General features: G+C 39.2%; 1 protein-coding gene across 1 annotated transcript in view; it reads left to right on the top strand.

Moving 5' to 3' along the window:
- The window catches only part of CDH12 (cadherin 12), a 436,383-nt gene that overhangs the window by 308,627 nt on the left and 102,629 nt on the right, over positions 1 to 25,127 (top strand). Inside the window, exon 4 of the mRNA XM_056108950.1 lies at positions 9,296 to 9,415. Within this exon, the coding sequence (XP_055964925.1) occupies positions 9,296 to 9,415 (120 nt within the window). The remainder of the gene's footprint in view (positions 1 to 9,295; positions 9,416 to 25,127) is intronic.

Raw genomic sequence — 25,127 nt, 5'->3', positions numbered from 1 at the left:
CCTGTGCATCGCTGTGTGTGACCCAAAAGCAAAAAAAAAAAAAAATCATTGAATGTTTTGAATATTTAGAATTCTTGTGTAGTATAATGTGCTTTTATTTCAATTCTGTTTGAAATTTTAGTTTATTACTTCATACCTTTCTGGTTTTAGATGCATTCAATGTCTGTCTACTGTAATAAATAAATTAGACAAAAAAAAAAGAAAAGAAAGCACTACTCAAAATTCATATCTTTTTTTGTGCAATGTTGGTCCTGAGAAAAGTTGATATTATTTATCAAAGAAATTTATATTAATTCATTACTGTTTACCTTTCTTTCTGTGGGATAAATGTCATATCTCTATGTTGATGTGTGAAGAAAACTGAAATATATTTAGCAAGCACATAAACGTAATTTTTAACAAGATAAAATAAAATAAGTGTTGGGAGGGTAGCTAAACTCTGGAATAGTTCTAACAGTGACTTAAAGTTAGCGGCTTCTCCATTGCTCTCTATTTTATATCCTTTGCAATCTCTGGTGAGCAGAGATCTTGATTTACCCTAGGTTCTCCTTCATACTCATAAAATGACTTACCTCAGCACCACTTTTTTAATTACTGAAGTTGTTACAGTATGTCAGGAGCTTTTATTTATTTATTTTTAATCTTTATTAGTGAAACGCCAGAGGTACGGTTGTAGACTTACAAGTTTTTGTGTTTGGGTTTCAGTTATACAGTGATCAAGTACCCATCCCACCACCAGTGCCCATTCTCCAACACCAATGATCCCAGTATCCCTCCCACCCACCCCAATCGCACCATCCCACCCTGACTCTGTGGCATAGCATTTCCTTTTGTTCTCTCTCTCCTTTTGGGCACTGTGGTCTGCAAAAGAGACATTGAGTAGCCTTCATGTTCGGTCTATAGTCTACTTTCAGCATGAATCTCCCATCCTGGGAGTGTCTTCCCAACACCCTTTACTTGGTGGTCCCTTCTCTATGTGAGCTACCTTTTCCTCTAGGATGTGTGGCTGGCCTCCAAGCCATGGAGTGAACCTCCTGGTACTTATCTCGACTATTATTGGATGTTAGTCTATTTAATTACTTTATATTTTGCAGAAGAATGCAATTTTTCTATGTCTGTCCATTTCTTTCTGACTCATTTCACTTAGCATGATACTTTCCATGTAGTACCACTTGTATGTAAATTTCATGACTTCATCTTTTCTAACAGCTGCATAGTACTCCATTGTGTAGATGTACTAAAGTTTCTTTAACCAGCTGTCTGTTCTCAGGCACTCAGATTTTTCCATATTCTGGCTATTGTGAACAGTGCAGCAATGAACATAGAAGTGCAGATGTCATTTAGAATATACTTTTGTTTTCCTCTTTGGGTTATATTCCCAGGAGTGGTATTGCTGGGTCAAATGGGAGCTCAATTTCTAATTTTTTGAGAATCATCCATACCATTTTCCAAAGGATCAAATCGGTTGGCATTCCCACTAGCAATGAAGGAGAGTCCCTTTTTCACCACATCCACGCCAACACCAGTTGCTTTTGTTCTTTTGGATGTGAGCCAGTCTCTGTAGTGTGAGATGGTACCTCATTGTTGTTTTGATCTGTATCTCCCTGATGACTAGTGATGAAGAGCATTTTCTCATGTGCCTTTTAGCCATTCGGATTTCTTCTTTGAGAAAGTTTCTGTTCATTCTGTTGCCCCATTTTTTGATGGGGTTGGATGTTTTCTTCTTGTGGAGTTCAACCAGTGCTTTGTGTATCCTTGATATCAACCCCTTATAAGATGGGTATTGGGTGAATATCCTTTCCCATTTTGTACGTTTTCTTTGTATTCTGGTCACTGTAAACTTTGAGGTGCAGAAACTTCTTAAATTAATATAGTCCCATTTGTTTATCTCTGTTTCCACTTGGTTGGTCAATGGAGTGTCGTCTTTGAAGATACCTTTAGCCTCAATGTCTTGGAGTGTTTTACCGTCCTTGTCTTCAATGTACCTTATGGATTTTGGCCTGCTGTTGATATCTTTAATCCATTTTGATCTGCCTTTTGTGCATGGTGTTAGGTCGAGGTCTAAGCCCATTCTTTTTCATGTGGTCGTCCAGTTATGCCAGCAGCATTTGTTGAAGATGCTTTCCTTGAGGAGCTTTTATTTAAATGGAAATAAACAACATGTACACAAAATTCACTTCATTCAAGTCCCCATATAAAAAGACTTCTTTCAATACCCTTCCCCCTGGATCACCATATAAAAAAAAGTTGCTCTTACTCTCATTCTATTTTTTTTGAAGTTATTTTTAGTTTAGGGTGTTCAGGACTTACGGCTGACTCTGTGATTAGGATCACTGCTGGTGAAGCTTGGGAACCCCTTGTGTGCTGGGGATTCAACCCAGGTCAACAACATGAAGATGATTGCCTTATGAATCTTTTTTCCTACTATGTTTTACTAGGTAGTACTATCACAGTGGCATATCTGTTTATACTAATTTATTTTAAAATATTTTCCTCAGGGGGTATGGTGCTGTCAGCAGGTCAGTCTGTACCTGTCTAGCGAGTGCATCAGCAACCTGATGGCACTGTCAGACTTTCAGATATCCCCAAATTGCTGCTTTGCCTTTGACCAGACCCCAAAAACTTGGGGCAAAGTTTACCAAGAAAGTAAATAGCCAAAAGTTAGGTATGTGGGAGACACACCCACAAACCACCTCTGGCTCAGCTATATAATTGGAGGCATGGCCTCTCTGGTTCCTGATAAAACTGCTAAATGGCATGATTCCAGAGACTCAGAAACAAATCTCGAAAAGCAATGGCTTTTGGCAGAAATGTGTCTGGTCCCTGCAGTAGGTTATTGGTGCTGGGCCAACCCAGGTGGGAATAGGTTTCGTGCCTTGGCCTGTTCCCCTTGGCGGCCCGGTGACCACCATCCTCCAGAGGCCACTGGATAGTCAGGTTTGGTCCTGCAGTGACAAGACACACGAGGCCTCACCAGATGGGGGTGGAACCGGCCCTTCCCTCCTCATCCCAGCGAGACCCCGAGCTTCTGCCTACAAATGGCCTCTCTGGCTCCTGATCAAGCTAATAATCCCAGAGACTCAGAAACATATCTCAAACACAGCAGCTTTCGGCAGAAATGCATCTAGACCACATACAAGGTGGCTGCTGCCTCAGAGCTTATTGGAAAGCCAGGTATGAGCCAGCGGTGATGGGGCAACTGCAGTCCCATGGGAAGGGGGGGCAGTACCGGCTCATCCTTCACGCCCTACCAAGGACATGAGTTGCCCCTCACAAGCAGCTCTCCAGCACAGCCATGGGTCCCGAGGCAAAAGAACTTAGTCCAGAGCCCAGCAGCTTGCAGCACAAAAGTGAATGGACTATGCATCAAACTACAGCACCATGCCTCTCCAGGAGGCAAAGGGTATTGCTCCCTTCCACCTTCTTCCCTCTAGCAGCAAGATGGCTGCTACCTCGGAGCTTATAGGAAAGCCAGGTATGAGCCAGTGGTGACAGGGCAACTGCAGTCTCATGGGAAGGAGGAGAGTACCGCCATCATTCACGCCCTACCGAGGTCATGAGTTGCCCCCACGAGCAGCTCTCTGGCACAGCCATAACACCAGATGCACAGAAACCAATCTCATAACTATCTGGCTCTTTGCAGAAATCCAAAATCGTGAGGTTGCTATTGCGGCCATGCAAGATTATATGATTCTCATAACCAGCTGTAGAAAACAAAGTATTTCACAATGCGTTTTCAGCAGTTCTGATTGTAGGGAGTGAAATTCTAAACAATAATGCTGCATCTTTTGTCGAAATAATAAATGTAATCAATGTAGAGAAGAGTTAAGTGTAAATCATCTGCCTCACAGGCATCGGGAGGGGTGGGAGGGGGGTATATTGGGGTTCTTGGTGGTGAAAAGTGAGTACTGGTGAAGGGAGAGGTGTTTGATCATTGTATGACCGAGACTTAAACCTGAAAGCTTAGTAACTTTTCCCATAGTGCTTCAATAAATAAATGTAAGAAGAAAAATAAATAAATAAATAAAATTATGAAAAAAATATTTTCCTCTGGCAATTTTTCATCAGCTTGTTTCTACAACAGGGCTGTTGCACTCTATCTTTCTCGCTGCCCATGTTTGTTGGTCTCTGCCACTTCCCCTATCCTGGAAAAGCCGATGGCAAAGGGAAAATGAAGGAAGGCTAGGATGGTTGGTCTCAACTGAAGCTTATTCCAATCTCCTCTCCATTCTCCTCTGATTCTCCCCCCTTCTTCCTCCTCCCCCATGCTATTTCACTCTCCGTCTGGATCCTACTTCAGTCTTCTTTTTGCTCCCCCAGCCCACTCTAGCAGTCTGAATTAAATCCCAAAGCACGAGGGGTTGGACCTTACACATAGGTGTGATCACAATCAGTTGGCATAAAGTCCTTCCCTCAGGTGAAGCTTCTACTAGGACAGATTCTCATTCAGCAGGATGACCCACCAAAGTGTGGAATCCCATGGGTGTGTTTCTTCTCTCCTTGTCCAACAAACATATAATCATTCATAATATTAATCACTTTATATGGACATAGTAAGAGATACATTATGCTTATAGGATTGCTCTCCTCTGGTCTTGTTGTCATAGATCTCAGACTACAGTGCTCTAGTCAGATTAGTCTTTCCAAACCCTAGCAGGGTCCTAATCTCATTACATTTTGGATCATGACAGCATTTGCCCATGACCATGCGCTTAACTTTTAAGTAAGTATTGTGGCACTTTGGCCTGGCTCATTTCAAGGCCAGGGTAGCTTACAGCTTGCCCTGGGTCCGTTCAATCCCTCATTGGAACCCTGCTTTTGGGGTGCTAGGAACTAAGGGCAATTGAGGCTTAAATTGAGAAAGCAGAGGACCAGGAGTGAATATTATTTGGAGTCAATTAACTCCCAAGTTACAAAGCATAATATTAAACTGTTTTCCTGTGTAATACAAAGGTCACTGCTTTAAAGTAAACTATTTAAAAGATATAAGGAGAGGAGAAAGGCAATATTAACTTACAATACAAATTTCAGTGTCTTTAGAAGGATCTGACCTCACAAGTTAACAAAAAATGATTCAGGGGAAAAAGCTGATAGACTGGTTGGGGAAGAGAGCACAGAGAAGTTACAGATAAGCACAGAGAAATTGGAGTGACTTGGGAGCACTGTGATGGGTGTAACCCATAAACCTAAGCTCCCTGAGGCAAGGGAGAAAGGTCAAACCAATGTTATCCTAAAAGGTAAAAGGTAAAGGCCCTCCCGTTGATCATCGATTTGCTCGAGCGGGCCCAGTAACATCTCCACTGGAGACTTTGTTGTTACTGTGTCTGGCATATCGAATACTCTCGGTAGCTTGCCGGGCTCTCCAAGAGGGGCGGAGGAATCGAACTCGGGTCGGCCATGTTGGCCACTTGTAGGGCAAACGCCCTATCTCTGTGCTACCTTTTATGTTATCCTACACCTCAGCATATTAGTCTTGTGGGTTCTGGTCATTCAGTTTTGTTTCAGTGTTTCTTTGGCATCCTAAAATAGTTTATCCAACAAATTATGGAATGTAAGTTATCATTTTTCGAGATCATGCAAATATGTAAGCCTCTTCATGTTGTGTATTGCTTTACAATTTAAAAAATATGTATATGTACTCCAGTCATAACTACTAAAATTGAAGACCACCCCTCATATTAGTGTTTTCAAAATGAATTAGAGAAAAAAATTATTGACAATATTAATTCTTTTGAATAATTTATTCCTCTGTAATACAATTTTACTTGAAATTTCATGATAAAATTTTCTTTTTCAAAAGATTTAGATGACTACTGTAAATTTATAACACTGAAGCAATTTTCAAATATATTAATATATGCTCTACAATATATGTACCTCCTCTCAGAGAGCCTGGTACCAAGAGTATCCCACCCTCATGGCAAAGCCTGGCAAGCTACCCATGGCATATCTGATATGCCAAAAACAGTAACAATAACGGGCCTCATTCCCCTGACCCTGAAAGAGCCCCCAAATTGCCATTGTGCTATGCTAGCACGCAACAGGGATGAATGGAGTCATTACTGGTGCCCACTCAAGCAAATCAATAATTAGTGGGATGACAAGTGACAAGTGACATTAACATATGAATACATGTATGCCAGAATTAATATCCTTATTAGCTTTCAAAGAAAATTTTGCAGATTTTTGGATTCCTATATAAAATTTTTTATTGAACATTGGTTTTTATAAAGCCAACTTTACTAAAGTTTCAACTTCAGGATGGTCTGTATCTATGAATGATCAGTTTCTCTGTTTCTTGCTCCTGTATAATGTACATTCACAGAGATATAACATTAGTATAAGGCATAGGCCTTAGTGACTACTTAAAATTTGGAGGTTAATTACCATTACTGGCTTTTAGTTAGCTCCAATGATTACTTAATATAGTAAAATAATTGATTTGTTATTAACCTGCACAGTGCCACATGAAAGACTAAATAGGTTCAGTGTTCTTAGATGCACGGTATTCAATCCTTTTCCAGGTACTTGTAAATGAATACATTTTTCTGCAGATTAATTTCTCACAACTCTTCAGCACTTAGAGTCATAACATCACACTTCTGAGTGTGAATGATAAGAGAATAAACTCTACAATGACAATTATACATAAGAAAACAGCACCAATATTTGTGGGCGTTATTGCCTGTATTGTGTTTGATCACATTAAGCACATCCCCAATCACAGCCTCCTACTCCCACCTCTTGAGCATTTAACATTTATTTGTGTCAGGAACTGGTGTGTTCTACAGGCTTCGAGAACTAAAGGCAATTCTTAAAATTTCATATGATTGAGGGAATTCACTGGTTTTTTTTGGGGGGGGGTTGCTTTCTTTCTTTCTTTCTTTCTTTCTTTCTTTCTTTCTTTCTTTCTTTCTTTCTTTCTTTCCTTCTTTCTTTCTTTTTTCCTTCCTTCCTTCCTTCCTTCCTTCCTTCCTTCCTTCCTTCCTTCCTTCCTTCCTTTCCTCCTCCTCCTCCTCCTCCTCCTCCTCCTCCTTTTCTCCTCTCCTCCTCCTCCTCCTCCTTCTCCTTTTTCTCCTCCTCCTCCTCCTCCTCCTCCTCCTCCTCCTCTTCTTCTTCTTCTTCTTCTTCTTCTTCTTCTTCTTCTTCTTCTTCTTCTTCTTCTTCTTCTTCTTCTTCTTCTTCTTCTCCTTCTCCTCCTCCTCCTCCTCCTCCCCCTCCTCCTCCTCCTCCTCCTCCTCCTCCTCCTCCTCCTCCTCCTCCTTTCTGGTACTTAGGTCTTATTCTTGGCACTATGCTCAGGGAATCCTAATATGCAGAAACTGGGATCAAACCCAGGTCAGCCTCATCCAAGGCAAGCACTTATCCACAATATTATCTCTCTGACTCCTTAACTGTCTTTTTAATAAATGGAGAAAAATATTCTTCTTTGGCATTATTCTGATATAGCATGAAACACTCAGTAAAACAAGTTGATGCAGTATTTTAAGTATTTTATTAAATTGTATTCTTGTACACACCCTTAATGCTAGCTCTCAAAATTGTCAACTAAGCAAAATTATAGTTTTTACTGAACTAAAATAGAAAGTAAAGCTTATCCATTTGATCATGCCTTTCATCACCCATTTTTATGAAGTAAACAAAATAGATGCAACAAGGAGTTATTCTTCCATCTACCAGTCCTTAAGTTACTAGTGGAACTGACTGATACCTGTCTTCTGATTATGCAAATATTACTTAGTTCAGTTATTTATTTATTTATCTATAAATTTTGTGCATTTATTTTTAACTTGCTTGTATTGTTTAATATGGTTTTTAAAATTAGTATTGTAAGAGATAATTTCTGGTACTTTATTTTATGTAAGGGAAGGGGATTTGTTCCTTGGGGAAGGGAGATTGATATTTTAATTGTATAAATATTTGAGATTTAAAAATAAATGTGTTCCTATTGAACATATAGTATTGGTTAGGTAAAAGAAAAATGCACCACTGTTCAACTGGTATAATTACATATAGAAATGGGTATTGGTTAGTGTGAATAAACTATCTATATAACAAATACACAATAAAGCAATCATCAGAGATCTAGGTGAATGATTTAAAATTCAACGCAACAAAGTGAGGAAGAATTTTCTTTTGCAGTCAGACATTTACAGCACTAGTGAGAATCACTATTATTAGTATCGTTGTTATTTGGTTTGGGGACACATTTGGTACTGCTCAAGCCTCACTCCTGAATGAGTCCTCAGAGATCACTCCTGTCAGGGCTTGCTGACAACATGGAGTGCTGGGGATGGGAGCAGGTTTGACCAAATGTAAGACAATTGCCCTTCAAAGTCTTCCACTTTTCTGGTCACCAGGAGAATATAATTTTGATGAATCTTTAATACAGTCTCAAAATCTATTTGTCAAGCATTGATGATGCAAATATCAGTCAATTATAATGATGTTAATGTCTGTGAACTAATATGATGTATAATAACATTTGATATCTTTGAAATATATGCTTACTCTTTTTGTAAAGATGCTTTTTCCTGGAAAAACTGCTATAAAAGGCATTTAATTGTCTATATAGCAATAGTTAACCAATATACTTTAAAATAAAAAAATTACATTATAATTTCTTATATATTTTATGACCATAAGCATTCATTTTTATTATGATAAAGATAGATAAGGAGAATTTTTATTTGCTTAGTTTTTCAATAAACAAATAATGGTATATTTTATCCAGTTTTGAGTGTCCTAAACAGGAATGCCTGATGAATGACAGCATGTTAAAGATAAATCTGTGTTGTCACAGTGTGCAGTTACTTTGAATGACTCTAAAAGATAAAGATCTTTCTGCCATTGTACATCTTTGGATGTATTTATTGCTCTCTTTCACCCCCTCTACGTATCAGCAAACCTTTAAGACTTTTAACTTTTCTATTACAATCCTAATCATTAAATTAAAGCATCCACATTAAGAAGCTGAGCTAATGAAAGCAGTGTCATATTTTCTTTGGTGTACAAATCAATAAAGTAATCATGATGACTTGCAGTTCAATAATCTGGCTAGTGAAAATGGACAAGGCTTTCAACATACTTATAATAGGTATCAATTTCACTAACAACTTCACTGATGGTCAAGATTATGATTATAACAATTGAATTATTCATAATGACATCCTTTTTCCACAAATTCATTGAGTAGTGCCAAATTTCAAAGAGAAAATGTTGTTCAGCAGACAATAAGCAACATCTTATGAACTGTAAAACAATAATTCTGGAATCATACGATCGTATTTTCCAGGTGCTTATGTGCTCCAAGTCAAGGCCACAGATGCAGATGACCCGACATATGGAAACAGCGCTAGAGTTGTTTACAGCATTCTTCAGGGACAACCTTATTTCTCTATTGATCCCAAGACAGGTAATTGCTTTATTAAGATAACATTCCTAGCACTACTTCAAATATTTAAGCTTTAATTAAATCTTGGCATCAAGAGTTGCTTATTCTAGTACGATAATAAAAATTTAGTGTGTTATGCATAGAGCAAGGCCAATAGAATCATACCTTGCCCTTGGAGGATTTTATACATTAACGTATATTCTTGGAATATCAAGTTTTACATCATGTGAGTCAAGATTACATTTTCTAATGATCCTATATGTTATGTTATGCTTTGAATTGTCAAAAACATAAACTTACTTATTTTATTTTTCAGAGTGAAATGAGTTCAATAGTGTTCAGTTTGAGACCTTGTCAACATGACAAGGTTGTTGCTATTTTTATCAAAAGTTATGAAAAATAGGAGAGGAAGAGGAGGAAAGTGAAGGGTTAAACACATGCAGCGTGTTTAGTGAAGATCACTGATTCCTCTGGGATGTGGCTTTGAAGCCATATTTAAGACATTGTGTTTTTCTTTTTGTCGGGTGAAGATGGACACTCAAATATGGCCCACTGAGTATGCTGGTTTGTGGGGGGTGATAATGGGGACACACCTCCCTATACTGGGTCTATTTCTGTGTGTTTCACAACACAGCAATGGCCCTGCTTCAGTCTAAAAATGCCTGATCATGAGGCTCACCTCATTAGTGCTCAGAGTCCACTAGCACCATCCATGACTTGGGCAGTTATACAGTGCCAGAGATCTAGCTCATGCAAGGCATATATTACAGTCATTCACACTTATGTCACCATCTATATCAGTCTTATTTTTAATCAACCCATTTAAATCAGTTGGTGTCTAAACCATGAAACTCCAGATTTTACTTGACCATGGACATATTCTGACACTGCCCTATTTCCGGTCTTTACCCTATCGATGAGTTATCTCCCTTTACTACCTTGGAGCATCCCGAGGACCTATGTGAGACTCCTGTGGCACTCATGAAAAAAAAAATCACTGTTTTTTTTATTTGGTTTTGCATTTTGGATCACACCCAGCAATGCTCAGGAGTTACTCCTGGCTCTGTACTCAGGAATTACTCCCGGCAGTGCTTGGGTGACCATATGGGATTCCGGGGATTAAACTCTAGTTGGCTGTGTGAAAGGCAAACATCCTACCCACTGTAATATCTCTCTGGCCCCAGAATCACTGTTTTAAGTTGCAGTCATAAAAATAAAATTTGAATCCATGGATTTATAGGATGGACAGGCAGAGAAGATGGAATCTGCGTTCTCTTTTAAACCTATTTTTGGTAGATTGTGAAAAGCTGGTAAGGCGAGTGATTTTTACTGTCTAGTGGTCAAGTTGGTATTTTAGGTTACAAACCAGTGGTCAAATACTAATTCTATGTTATAATACTTTTGGCCATAAAAGATGGTTCAAGGGGCTGTAGCGATAGCACAGCGGGTAGGGCGTATGCCTTGCACGCAGCCACCATGGCCAATACAGGTTCGATTCCCAGCATCCCATATGGTCCCCTGAGCACCGCCAGGAGTGATTCCTGAGTGCATGAGCCAGGAGTAACCCCTGAGCATCGTCGGTGTGACCCAAAAAAAAAGCAAAAAAAAAAAAAGGTGGTTCAAAGGATAGGCACTTGCATTGCTTGTAGCCAACCTGGGTTTCATCACTAGCACCACACAGAGCCCCAGGTATCCCACCAGAGAGATATATGAGCATGGAGGTAGGAGAAATTTGAAAGCATCAACTAGTGTGGCTCCAAAACAAATGAAAACCAAACCAAACAAACAAGTTGAAATAGTTATAAGCTCCTACACAGAGGTCTTAATAATGTTGATTCAGTCCTAGGCAGTACATTAACTAAAACTAAATTAATGGACAATTAAAGTTCTGGATTAATAAATGCCTTTTTGAATCTATGTTTAAACTTTTAAGATGCATCTCCATTTACTTTTATTCACCTTTATTTTGAGGGCCTCCCAAGCAGGGTGCAAGAGGCCCAGAGGCCCTTCCCAGAGACTTTTTTGATGAACTGCAGCAGAGGTTCAATGCAGTGACCCAAAGGTGCGATGCTACTAGGCCATGCAGTGCCAGGATGTCCAGGATGCCAAGAAGGTCCTAAGGAAGGGTTCTCCAGGGGCTGGGGGGGGCATTATGTGTATTAGGGATTTAAGCAGGGTTGCTGCCTGCAAAACATGCACCTAAACTTGTTCTCCTGGCTCCCTAACTCAAAATTATCCATGTGAATGAAGTAAACATTAAAAAATGTTTAATTCCTTAGATATATGTGCTAAAACATGATATCCTAATGATATAGGTTAATTTATAATTAATCCTATTTTACAGCGGGTAGGGCGTTTGCCTTGCACGCAGCCAACATGGCCAACCCGAGTTCGATTCCTCCGCCCCTCTCGGAGAGCTCGGCAAGCTACCGAGAGTATTCGATATGCCTGACACAGTAACAACAAAGTCTCCAATGGAGACGTTACTGGGCCCACTCGAGCAAATCGATGATCAACGGGAGGGCCTTTACCTTACCTTACCTTTACCTTTTAATGTTACCTTTAAATAATAATATCATTTGAGTGACAGTAAAGAATGAAAACATTTTTGATAAATGAGCCTCTCACTTGTCTCAATAAATCTCTTCACTTGTTTTTTTCAAACCAACTGGTTCACAAAGTATCAAAAATTATTTAAGGAGAGGTCTGAAGTAATACTCCAGCAGGTAGAGTGCATGCCTTACACACTGACAGTCAAGGTTTGATCCCTGGCACCATGCCTGTCTCCAGATCCCTGAGTGTAGACCCAGGAGAAACCACTGAGCAACAGTGTTTGTCAAATGGGATTGGGGCAGGGGTTATCACACCAAAAAAATAAATTAACAAAGGAATAAAGATAATAGCTTCTCTCTAATATAACCTAAAGTAGAGTAGATGGAAATAAGCCTAATATTAGTTCTTGAAGGACACAGAAGTGCTCAAGAGTATCCAAAATTTTGCTTGGGAGTAAAGTTAGATTAATCGAAACCAGCGTGTGCGTGATATGAAGTAGGGAAAGTATACTTGTGATATAGTTTATATTTAAGAATAATTTATGACAGCAAACATGATATTCAGTAATATTTATGTTCAGAAACATTTATGACTATTCTTGTTCAGTGGTTTGAAAATAATATGAAATTCCAGACTAAAGATAAAAAGTTTAGGAAGACATTTTGGAAGTGTTTAGTGAAGTGAGAATGTGTAGGATAACGTTGTTCTGTCCTTCCTGCAGAGCCTCAAGTAGCTTAGGTTTATTGGGTTTCTCCCATCCCAGTACTCCCATTTCTCTGTGTTTATTTGTAACCTCTTTGTCTGTGCTCTATTGACTTGTAAATATTGCTTTTCTCTACTCCCTAAGTCCATTGCATAGTTTATTCAGAGCAATGTCCTTTCTGTATAGACACAAGAATACAGTATAAAGGTAAAGGTAAAGGTAAAGGCCCTCCCGTTGATCGTCGATTTGCTCGAGCGGGCCCAGTAACGTCTCCTTTGAGACTTTGTTGTTACTGTGTCTGGCATATCGAATACTCTCGGTAGCTTGCCGGGCTCTCCGAGAGGGGCGGAGGAATTGAACTCGGGTCGGCCATGTTGGCCACTTGTAAGGCAAACACCCTACCCGCTGTGCTATCGCTCCAGAATACAGTATATGCTTTTGTAATATAACTCCCAGTGATGTTTTCCTCCTGGGCATCTGTTCTCTGGACCTAAGCCTCAGCTGTCCTTATTTCCTAGTACCCCTAAAAGTAGGGTCCCAATGAGGGACTGGATGGAACCAGGGCAAGTGGTAAGCTATGTGCTACCCTGGCATCAAGGTGGGTCTGGCCGAGTTTCAATAATGCTTAACTATAAGTTAAGAGCTTGGTCATGGACAAATGCTGTCATGATCCAAAAAGTAATAACTAGATTTGTACCCTGCTAGGGTTAGGAATGATTAATATGGCCTAAGCCTGAGCACTGTTGTCTGAATCTGTAGCAAGATGTTCTCAGGAGAGCTGCCCTACAAGCCTCAATTTTATTTCTTACTGTGCCCACACAAAAATGACTAGTATTAAGATGTTGATAGACTTATTGGACTGAGGAAAGGAGAAAAACACCATAGGAGGTATTTTGTCTTTGGACAGTCCAGACAGTTTTTGGAATACCCTGGGTGGTATTTTCTTTGAACCTGGTGGGCTCTCAGGAAGGGCTTTCTTGTGTTGATTTTGCTACCAGACTGGATGTAGCATGGACCCAGAGAGAAATGGCGAAAGAGACAAGTAGGGATGGAGAGACTAGTGGATAAGAGACTGAATCCAGAGAGATGGGACTGAAGAATGAGGAGCTAGGAAGAGGAGTAGGAGAGACAAGAGAATTGGAGAGATGAGAGAGAGAGAGAGAGAGAGAGAGAGAGAGAGAGAGAGAGAGAGAGAGACAGAGCAGGGCTGCCAGATTGGCCATGGAGAGACTAGCAAGGGTGACAGAGGGAGAAGAATGTAGAAGAATACAGGAGCAGGCACGTGGAGAGAGAGAGAGATCCCAGGCTGTGATATGGAGCATAGAGAGGTGAGCAGGAGAGAGAGGAATGAGGGGAGTGTGAGACTAGAATGGGGGAATGGCTCAGAGAGACTGGAGCAGGCGCGTGGGGAGAATGGAATAAATGGCAACTGATCAACCAACCGGCTTGTTCCTCTCGTCCTCTGCTGTCTGCCCCATGGCCCCCGGGCTGTCCCAGCTGGGCAAGCGCCCGGGGGCCCCCCAAACCCGGGTGAACAGGGGAAGAGCCGCTGGGGCTTTCCTGGCCGCCCCCAGAGTTTATACAAGGATGGTATAAATTTATAGAAGAGTTAAGTGTTGAAGAGCTGGTAGAATGCATTGGGAAATGATGAAAAGAAGCAATATAACTTATTCAATTTTCTGGATAGAGACATATAAGGATATGTGCCTTATGTATTTACCTATACTATATTATAAAACTTATATTTATATATTTCATGATTACGATCATGATCATCCTGTTGTTTGTTGATTGCCTCGAGCAAGCCCCAGTAACGTCTCCTTCATCCTAGCCCTGAGATTTTTAAAAAAGTGCCATATTCAAGGCTCTTTCAGGGTTAGGAGAATGAGACTCATCATTGTTATTGGTATTTGGCATATTGGGTACACCACGGGGAGTTTGCCAGACTCTGCCGTGTGGGCAGGTTACATTCGGTAGCCTGCCAGTGTGTCCAAAGTAGGAATGAGATAATAAGATGTCGTGCGGCCGCAAATGTGGTCGCACGGTTCCGGGAGCTGGGTTTTATAGTCTCTGAGTCTTGGCCATTGATGGGATTACAAGGCGCCAGGGGGCCAGTTGGTGGGTGTGACCCACACCTACTGAAATTTGGAGGATCTGGGTGGAGGATGCTCAGCCCCGATCCGAGCAGGCTTGGACAGCTCAGCCCCAAGACCCGCATGCCTTTGTTCCTCTGCCGGTACCTTCATGCGTGTGGAGAGTGGTCTCAGCATGGTTGTGGCTGGTTCCAGAGGTCTTTGCCTGAGCTGCCAGAGCCCTGGTCAGGGCAGGGAGGGAAAATCAACCAGCTCCCCTCCAAGGGGCCCCAGTGAGGACCAGGCGAGGGGGCAGGAGACTCTGTGCTGTTCTCTTCCAGGAGCTGGGTTTTATAATCTCTGGGTCTTGGCTGTTGATGGGATTACATGGCACCAGGGGGCCAGTTGGTGGGTGTGAACCCTGCCTACTGAAATATGGAGTCTCCTGCCCCTGCACCTGGCTTTCCTCTCCAGGCCCCCTTGGAGGGGAGCGGGTTGAGTTTCCCTCCTTGTCCTGACCGGAACTCCGGCAGCGCAGCCAAAGACCTCCAGAACCAGCCACAACCATTCTGAGACCACTCTCCACACGCATGAAGGTACTGGCAGAGGAACAAAGTCATGCGGGTCCGAGGGCTGAGCTCTCCAAGCCTGCTCGGTTTGGTGCTGAGCATCCTCCACCCAGATCCTCCATTTATATATTTACAAATATTATATATATATATACATATATATATATATTTTTTCCTTATGTGTTTACAATTATTTGTGGAAAGTTCTCTCACAATACGTAGAGAGATTTTGGGCACTGTAGCACTGTAGCAATGTCCTCCTGTTGTTCATCAATTTGCTTGAGCGGGCCCAGTAACGGCTCCATTGTGAGACTTGTTGTTACTATGTTTGGCATATCAAATACATCACGGGGAGCTTGTCAGGCTTTGCCGTGCGGGCGAGATACTCTCGGTAGCTTGCCATGCTCTCAAGAGGGTGGAGGAATTGAACTTGGGTCTGCAGGGTTAGCCAAGTGCAAGTCAAATGCCCTACTCACTGTGTTATCACTACAGCCATATTTTTTTAGATTTTTTTTTACAAAATTTACTTGTTACATAATTTACAAATATTATGTGTATATATATTTCCTTATGTGTTTATAATTATTTGGGGAGATTTCTTTTACAATGTTTAGGGGGATTGTGGGCACTTCCAGGACATATTTGTTTAAATTGGTCTGATGATCTAGTGCTATGTTCCAAGGAATACCATTATAAAAAAATTACCATTATGAGTAATCTCACAGAAACAGAAGTATATGGATACATAGGAATATATATATGTATATATACATATTTAAGGAATATATGTCTAATATTTTTAACCTCTGAGAAACAATTTCTCAGAAGCAAATCAACTGAAGAAAGAGAAATGAGGAAGTGTTAGAGTGGGAAAAAGGGATACTCAGTATTAGAGTGTGCATATATTATTTATATATATACATATATATTGAATTGTAGGTGAATTTGAGTTTATGTACTCAAAGTGTATGAGAAGAAAGGATGAATTTATAGTCATATAGAAATTATTCTAAGTTAAACAAATTCTGAAAAATAAAATCACTGTATCACTATCATCCTGTTGTTCATCAATTTGCTTGAGTGGGTACTAGTAACGTTTCCATTCGTCCTAGCCTTGAGGTTTTAGCAGCCTCTCTTTTCTACTCATCCTTTCCAAAGATGCCACATTGGAGGCTCTTTCAGGGTCAGGGGTATGAGACCGATTATTGTTACTGTTTTTTGCATATCAAATATGCCATAGGGAACTTGCCAGGCTCTGCCCGTGCGAGCAGGATACTCTCGGTAGCTTGCCAGCTTCTATGAGAGGGAGAAATAGTCTAAAAGTAAAATAAAACCCTATAAAGACAAACTTCTGTGTGTAGCACAGGTTAAAAATAAAATTGCTATAGGCAAATAAATGTAAGGCAAACAATAATGAGTCAAAACTTTTATGAACTTTGCTATTTTAGTGTCAACTTCAATAAATTTGGATTTCTTTGGAGTATTTTGACAAAATGACCTTCTATTTATAACATTTTACAACTGTATGTTTATATTTTTCTTTACTTCATATTTGTTTAGAACTAAAAGTGAAGCAATCCGGGCATAAAATATGCAATAGATTTTTTAAGCATTGATTTTCACTGGAGACAGAAGTCTTGGTAGTAGCAATGCCTCAGACCACTAAACAGGAAAAGAGTGGATGAGAAGGCACGTCATTAAGAGAATGATAACTAGTCTGTTATGCACAGAAACCATTAAGAAGACTTTTTGTCAAATTTATCACCTTGTGGTAGATAAGTATAAATCAAAAATCAAGGATAATTGCAATTTCTCAGAAATAGTATCCATTTGTTCCGGCCATATAGCTTCCTTCCATGACTCCTTTTTTGCTGTTAATAAATAAAATTCAAGAACTAATATCTCAAATTTTCCACATTTGAGTGTACCAAAATTGTTTGAAACATTTTTAAAGCAAGAATCTCATCCAAACTTTTTAATGTATAATTATTTATGAAGAGATCAATATAGCCACGTGATACTCATTTGGAATTAGAAAATAAAAGATATTTTCTTATAAATATTGCTTTTGGTAAAAGGTTCCGAGCATCTGTGTCTAATTGAATTTGACACACTCCATTATAAACAATGTACGTCAAAGCATCATTATATGAAATAATCCTAAAAATAAGAATTTTCTTTCAAATAGGATAACTTGGCATTTTTTCCAATTAGATATACAGTATTATTTGTTTTTTTAATAATTTATTTATTTTATTGAATCACTGTGGGAAAAGTTACAAAGGTTTCAGGTTTAGGTCTCAGTCATGCAAATATCAAACACATTTCCCTATACCAATACTTATTTTTCACCATGAAGAACCCCAATAAACCTCCACTCCTATCCCCCCAATGCCTGTAAGGCAGATGAATTCTAGTTAACACTCTATCTACTTTGACTAGATTCATTTTTTCGATAAAAGATGCACCACTATTATTTAGAGTTTACCCCCCCCCCCCCCACCACCACCACATCAGACATGTTGAAAAAGAATTGTGAAATGATTTGCTTTCTACAGCTGGGATCAAGAACTAAATGATGTTGCGTGGCTGCTATCGCGGCCACGCAGTTTTGGATTTCTGCTATTTTGCTAATTAACCCTGGAAGTATTTCTACTGAAAGTCAGATAATTAAGAGATTGGTTTCTGTGCTCTGGAGTTGTGGCCGTGCCAGAGAGCCGCTCGTGGGGGGCAACTGGTGACCTCGGTAGGGTGTGAAGAACCGACCAGAACACCCCCCTTCCCATGAGGTTTTAGTCACCCCCTCGCCCCCGGCTCATACCTGCTGTCCACAAGGCTCCCATGTGGCCACCATCTTTCTTTCCAGAGAGGAGAGTGCGGAAGGGAGAAACACCCTTTCCCCTACGGGCAGACATGATGGCGTGGATTAATGCATAGTCCGTTCACTTTTCTGCTCCAAGCTGCTGGATTCTGCATTAAGTCCTTGTGCTTCTGGGGCCGTGGCCATGCTGGAGAGCCACTTGTGGGGGGCAACTGGTGACCTCGGTAGGGCGTGAAAGACAGAACCTGGCATTTTTGACTAAGAATAAGAAATGACTTGACATGGGAGAGATAGTATGAGGGTGAGTCTTGCATACAGTTGACCCCAATACTAGCCCGGGCACCACAAGATCCCAGAGCACCCCTGACCACCGCCCTGGAAACCCCCTATACTGCCATAGTGGCTGAGGTAACCCCTTGCACCAAAGGGCCTGAGTGCTATGCCCTCAGGTTCTCACATTCAACTGGGTCATGTTTGACCAAGTACTGGTGAGAGGGGCTTTGAGTACCTGAGCACCACCTAGAGACATCCCACCCACCCCAAAATAAAGAAAAAAAAGAGAAAGGTTAAAAATTAATACAATTTACTTGCATTTTTAACAATCATGTTTCTGTCTCAGTAAGTATCGATGAATATCTCATAAATATAAAACCCCACACAAAGTAAATTGTTTTTATAAAATAATCAATAACATAGTTAAGTTTAATTTTATAAAATGCTTAAATGTCTTATATGGGATATATACTTGTACGTATATGTATATATATATATATCAGTATATACATATGTTTTAGATGCTTTTAAACATGCCAGTTAGGTACAGTAGAAATGCATATAAAATCTCTAAAACATTATATCTTAAGGATTGTATTTTTTTTCTAGTTCAAGATTTCAGGACAATAAATGTTAGCTTAAATAATGTAAGGGAGCAAAGAAACATTTTTCTAAAAATTATCTCAATTTATTTTGGGTAGGGCTGGAGCGATAGCACAGTGGTAGGGCGTTTGCCTTGCACGCAGCCAACATGGCCGACCCGAGTTCGATTCCTCCGCCCCTCTCGGAGAGCCCGGCAAGCTACCGAGAGTATCTCGCCCGCACGGCAGAGCCTGGCTAGCTCCCTGTGACGTATTCGATATTCCAGACACAGTAACAAGAAGTCTCATGATGGAGACGTTACTGAACCCGCTCGAGCAAATCGATGAACAACGGGAGGGCCTTTACTTTTATTTTGGGTCAAGTGAAGAAACAGTGTTATAAATAAAAACCTATTGCCTCCATGTCTTATGATCAAAAATCAATTTGGGCACAGGGTGTCCCCAGTGGTGCCCAAGTTCCAATCCCAGTAATACTCAGCCTTGTGTCATGTGTTGATGCTTCAGTGTTAAAGCTGACTTGCACAGTCCTGCACATATCAGTAGTTCTGGGGGACATCTGAGCTACATCCAAAATGCTTGAGGAGCCATATAATTCCTGGGATCAAACTTTCAGTCTTATACTAAACCAGTACTGAAATAGTGAGTAGAAATATACTATAACGTACTTACATTTCCAGTCACCAGTACGATCCCCAGTACCACAAGGTCCTATAATGTACTTCCATTTCCACTCACTATTTCAATGCTCATGTTAGATGAAAATATATTGCTCATAATTTAGTGCTTATAGTGGATGTTTAGCCCTATCTGGAAAATCAAAGTTCCATATTAACTTAATGCTTGGGTCACTCCAAGGGATACTTACAGGTTACTCCCAACTCTGTACTCAGAAATCACTCGTAGAAGTGCTTGGGGGAATCATATGGGATGCTGGTCATCAAAACCAGGTTGGTTACTTGCAAAGGAGTCACCTAACCCACTGTACTATTGCTCTGGACCTTACCTTAATATTTTGAAAATATGCAAACATTAATTTTTCCATCAGGATACCATCTTAACATAAAATGCATTGCTCCATGCTTATTCTATTTATAAAATTACAGATCAGTGGCATAACCTATTGTGCAATCATCAACATCTATCTCCAGAGATTTTAATAAACACGTTTTCTTCTTTATCCATTCTTCAAAGTGATGTCTTTTTTCTCTTTTTCTTTTTTGTTTGCTTCATTTTGATGTTACAGCTGGCATTGATTGAGGGCTACTAATAGGGACGTGTGGTTCTGGGGATGAAACCAGGCTTTCTAGGCTGTAAACAGATCCTCCAGTCCTTTGAGTTATCTCCCTGGTTCCAAAACCATATATTTTATAGTGATTCATATTATATGTTTATAAATACAGAAGATTCATAAGAAAACAGTGAGTGGCAATAGAGCTGTCTATAAGGAATCTGTATTTGTATTTTATTTACTATTCTGATATACGTGTTCTTGTCCATGCTTCTATTTTGGGATATATAGTAAAAGTTATTAAGAGAAATGACACTATGAAAACTTTTATTTGTTTCTATTATTTCTTATTCAGAGATTAAAATATTCAAGTCGCTGACCCAAGTGAAACCTTTTCCATATATTGACTGGCATTTATTATTTTAGATCTTAGAACTGTATTGGTGTTTTAAACCCCATAATGAAATTAAAGCATGAGTCAGAATTTATATTTTGAGTTAACATTTTATAGTACTATATAAATATTTACAATATTCAATGGCATGTACATTCATTCAATATTAAATCAGAGTAGAATATTTTAACACTAAGAAAACCTAGTTTATGCATATGAAAGTTAGGACATCTTCTGACAAGGACAAAGTAAAAGATTATTTATCTACACAATATTAGACAATCCTTTAGTATCTTTTGCATTGAACTTACTGATTAGGCATAGAGAAAGACCAAAGAAACTAAATAGCTGCACATAAATTATAAAGAAATAAACAGATATCAGGTAGATTTGTAATTACTAACTTTAAACATACAACGGTGAGTTTAAAATTGTACACATATATAGAACTTTATGACAAAAACTGTATGCAGCCTATGGTTCTCTTGTGCTTGCACTTTCAAGAACTCTGAGAACTCTAGCTGCCTTATTTTAGAAGCTGTGGAGTGCATGCTTTATAAGAACAAGAACAAAGAATGAAAGAGAAATACTCAGGGGGCATGTGAGACATGCCTTTAGGATATCGCTTATTGTCACACAGGAGAGAATCTCGTTGCATATTTGCTGCTTGAGATATAAAACAGTAGCGATGACTAAGTTTCTACAGTAAGACAGATTTTGGGTTCCAGATTTCAAAAATCTCAATTCGTGGCTACAAATGAGAGGAAAATCCACTGAGATTATGAGCTTTACGGAAATTGTTAAAACAGATGACCAGTGGTAAGTGATTATAAATCAGATTAGTTGATTTGAAATTTATTTATTGCCTATGACCTGCCAGGTAGTTTGGTACTTACTTCCTACTGCGGTCCTGGTTGATACCAACTTTTTCCTTAACAGCATGCATGTGCCGCATACTTTGTATGCTTTTGCTTTCTTAGCAGGTCTGAATTATTAGTGTTTTCTTCCTTTCTCCCTCTGAGATTTTCCACCCAGTGTTGTGTCCAGATTTGCCACCTCTGTTTCACTGAGGTTTCGGCACTAAAAGCTCGACTTTAGAGACGACTTATCTGATACAATCATCCAAGGTATTTGATTTTATTATCCTCGTTCCACTAATCGCCATCCAAAATAATTGTGTAAGTCATTTATGTTCTGCACATTTCTCCTCTTGAACACAAATCCATTAAACGCAAATTCCATGACAGAGAACTCTGATGCAACTGTATTATCAGCTTAGGTGGAAAAAATATGCCATTCAATTAAGCAATTTGAGATTTTTTTTAACAGAATAAGTCTTTATTATGTTGTGAGCAGACTTTAAGAAAACCAAAAGTTTCCTATTCTTGGGAAGAAAATCATTCAGTGAAAACCACCCACACATAGCCTTGAACAACAAGAGCACCTGAGGAAAATTCTGATGTGTATAAGGTAACCAGCAGAAGAGACTAGCAGGCAGAATGATAATGGTACTTTGGTGAGGAACTTTGTACCCTGAAACTTACAAAACGTTGAATTTTTGAAAACCAATAACATTTCAAAAACTAAGCTAAAAATTTTAAAAAATGTAAACGACAATGGAAAGTTTGCCTGAATAAGGCAGACGTAATATGAGATTCAGAGCTCAATCAGTAGTTCTATTTTTATTTATTTATTTATTTATTTATTTATTTTTATTAAGGCACTGGGATTTACAAAGTTATTCATACTTGAGTTTAGGGCACCAATTCTATCACCAGTGTCCATTTCCCTCTATCAGTGTTTGCCTGCAAATGGGAAGATTTCACTTTAAGACTCAAATTGATTGCATCTGATTTGTGATTTCCTCAGAGAAGACTATGATACAACCAATAAAACCATATAATTCAGTTAGAAGTGTGGTTATCCTCAAAGGAGGGAGTTTTTCAGTATCATCTTAGTATTCAGAAGCAGTTTCTGATTTCATCCAATTCAATACCCAAATATATATCATGTTTCAGAGCTGTAATATAACTTATGTGGAAATTTAAAAATCAAGCTTCTTTTCTTAATTGGTTCTTGCCTTTTGCATATCATCGTATATAAGTAACATATACCACACTCTCCACCCTTATTTTTTATCGATAGTGGTGTTGCCACTCTATCTCATTAATCCTTTGTTTTATTGCCACTACACTGCTAACATAATTATTTTAATTGGTTTGTTGACATTAATTGTCAGTATCATTGCATGGCAGTATTATAGTACATTGCATTGCAGTACTATATTGTGTTTAACAATGCATAAATATTTAATAGAATGCATGCAGTACTAAAATACAGAAAATATAACACAAGGTCCATGAGGAGTTAAAAAATCAGCCTCATCCTTACACCCTGTCACCTTCTGTCAATCGACCAAAGGCAACTAAGAATGGAAGAGACTTATAATATGTGTAAAAGATTTATAAAATGGACAGGCAAATACTAGTGTTCATAAATTATGCCTTAAATTCCAATAACAATATTAGTAAATGAAGCTGATATTTTAGAACACGTGCTTACTAAATATATTGTCTTTTTCTCAATCCTACTATTCTTTTTTTAATTTTTTTTCATTTTTAGTAGTGAGACATCATGAGGTACAGTTGTAGACTTACAAATTTTTGTGCTTGGATTTCAATTTTACAATGATCAAATACCCATCCCTCCACCAGTGCCCATTTCCCACTACCACGGATCCCAGTATCCCTCCCACCACCCATCCCACCCATCCCACCCTGCCTCTGTGGCAGGGCATTCCCTTTTGTTCTCTCTCTCTTATTGGGTGTTGTGGTTTGCAAAAGAGGCAATGGGTGACAATCATGTTTGGTCTATAGTCTACTTTCAGCATGCCTCTCCCATCCTGGGAGGATCCTCCCTACACCTTTATTTGGTGTTCCCTTCTCTATCTGATCTCCCTTTTCCCCTAGCATGTGTGGTTGGCCTCCAAGCCATGGAGCAAAATTCCTGGTACTACTCTCAGCCATTCTTGGGTGTTAGACTCCTATTTTGTTACTTTATGTTCCCCAGATGAATGCAATCTTTCTATGTCTATCCCTTTCTTTCTGAGTCATTTCGCTTAACATGATACTTACCGTGTAGTACCACTTGTATGTAAATTTCATGACTTGATCTTTTCTAACAGCTACATAGTACTCCATTGTGTAAATGTACCAAAGTTTCTTTAACCAGTCATCTGTTCTCGGGCACTCTGGTCTTTTCCAGATTCTGGCTATTGCAAAGAGTGCTGCAATGAACAAACAAGTGCAGATGTCACTTCGACTATACTTTTTTGCCTCTCTGGGATATATTCCCAGGAGTGGTATTGCTGGGTCAAATGGGAGCTCAATTTCTAATTTTTTGAGAATCGTCCATACTGTTTTCCAAAAGGGCTGAACCAGTCGGCATTCCCACCAGCAGTGAAGGAGGGTCCCTTTCTGGCCACATCCGCGCCAGCACCGGTTGCTTTTGTTCTTGTGGATATGGGCCAGTCTCTGTGGTGTGAAATGATATCTCATTGTGGTTTTGATCTGCATCTCCCTGATGGTTAATGATGTGGAGCATTTTCTCATGTGCCTTTTAGCCATTCGGATTTCTTGTTTGTGAAAGTTTCTACTCATTTCATCTCCCCATTTTTTTATGGGGTTGGATGTTTTCTTTTTTTGGAGTTCAACTAGTACTTTGTATATCCTTGATATCAACCCCTTATCAGATGTGTATTTGGCTAATATCATTTCCCATTCTGTAGACTGTCTTTGTATTTTGGTCACTGTTTCTTTTGAGGTGTAGAAGCTTCTTAGTTTAAGATAGTCCCATTTGTCTATCTCTGTTTTCACTTGCTTGGCCAGCGGGGTGACATCTTTAAAGATACCATTAGCTTCTATGTCATGGAGGGTTCTGCCAACTTTTTCCTCAATGTACCTTATGGGCAATCCTTCAATTCTTATTTTAAGAAATAGTTTGTGTAACACAGTATCTTGGATAATCACATATGATGCCTTTATCCCAACCCATCATCTAATTTTCATCTCAAACATTTGTCATCAGATTTAACACAGTTTTTGTAGCTAAATGTTAATATTAAGAGTCAGGAATAATTTTAGGGTGATTATAAAGGAATAGTGTATCCTGTGTGAGAATAGTGCATCATCCATGAGAATTTTGATGGATTTTAAATATTTAATGCCCTCAGTCATATATTTCTATTCTCACTGACAGAAATAAAAATCTAGATTTTTTTGTTTTACTCCAACTAACCTGATTATATATATAGACAATTTTGTTAGGTATAGGACACCCAGGTCATAACAAAATTACTTATTTGTTCCATGTTTTCAAGAAAGGAGATTTAATTCCAAATGATATCAGATTAAGATTGGTGGGATAATAGTGGTATGTTAGTTTTTTTAAAAAATATATTATTTTTAAAAAAATTAAAATGTATATTTTGCCCCTTTAGCTTACCCACTGCATACAGTC

Source organism: Sorex fumeus, unplaced genomic scaffold, assembly GCF_029834395.1.
Source record: "Sorex fumeus unplaced genomic scaffold, SorFum_2.1 ptg000240l, whole genome shotgun sequence".
In the NCBI taxonomy this organism is placed as follows: Eukaryota; Metazoa; Chordata; class Mammalia; order Eulipotyphla; family Soricidae; genus Sorex; species Sorex fumeus.
Note: the sequence above shows the minus strand (reverse complement) of the source record. Positions and strands in the feature narration are given on the sequence as shown.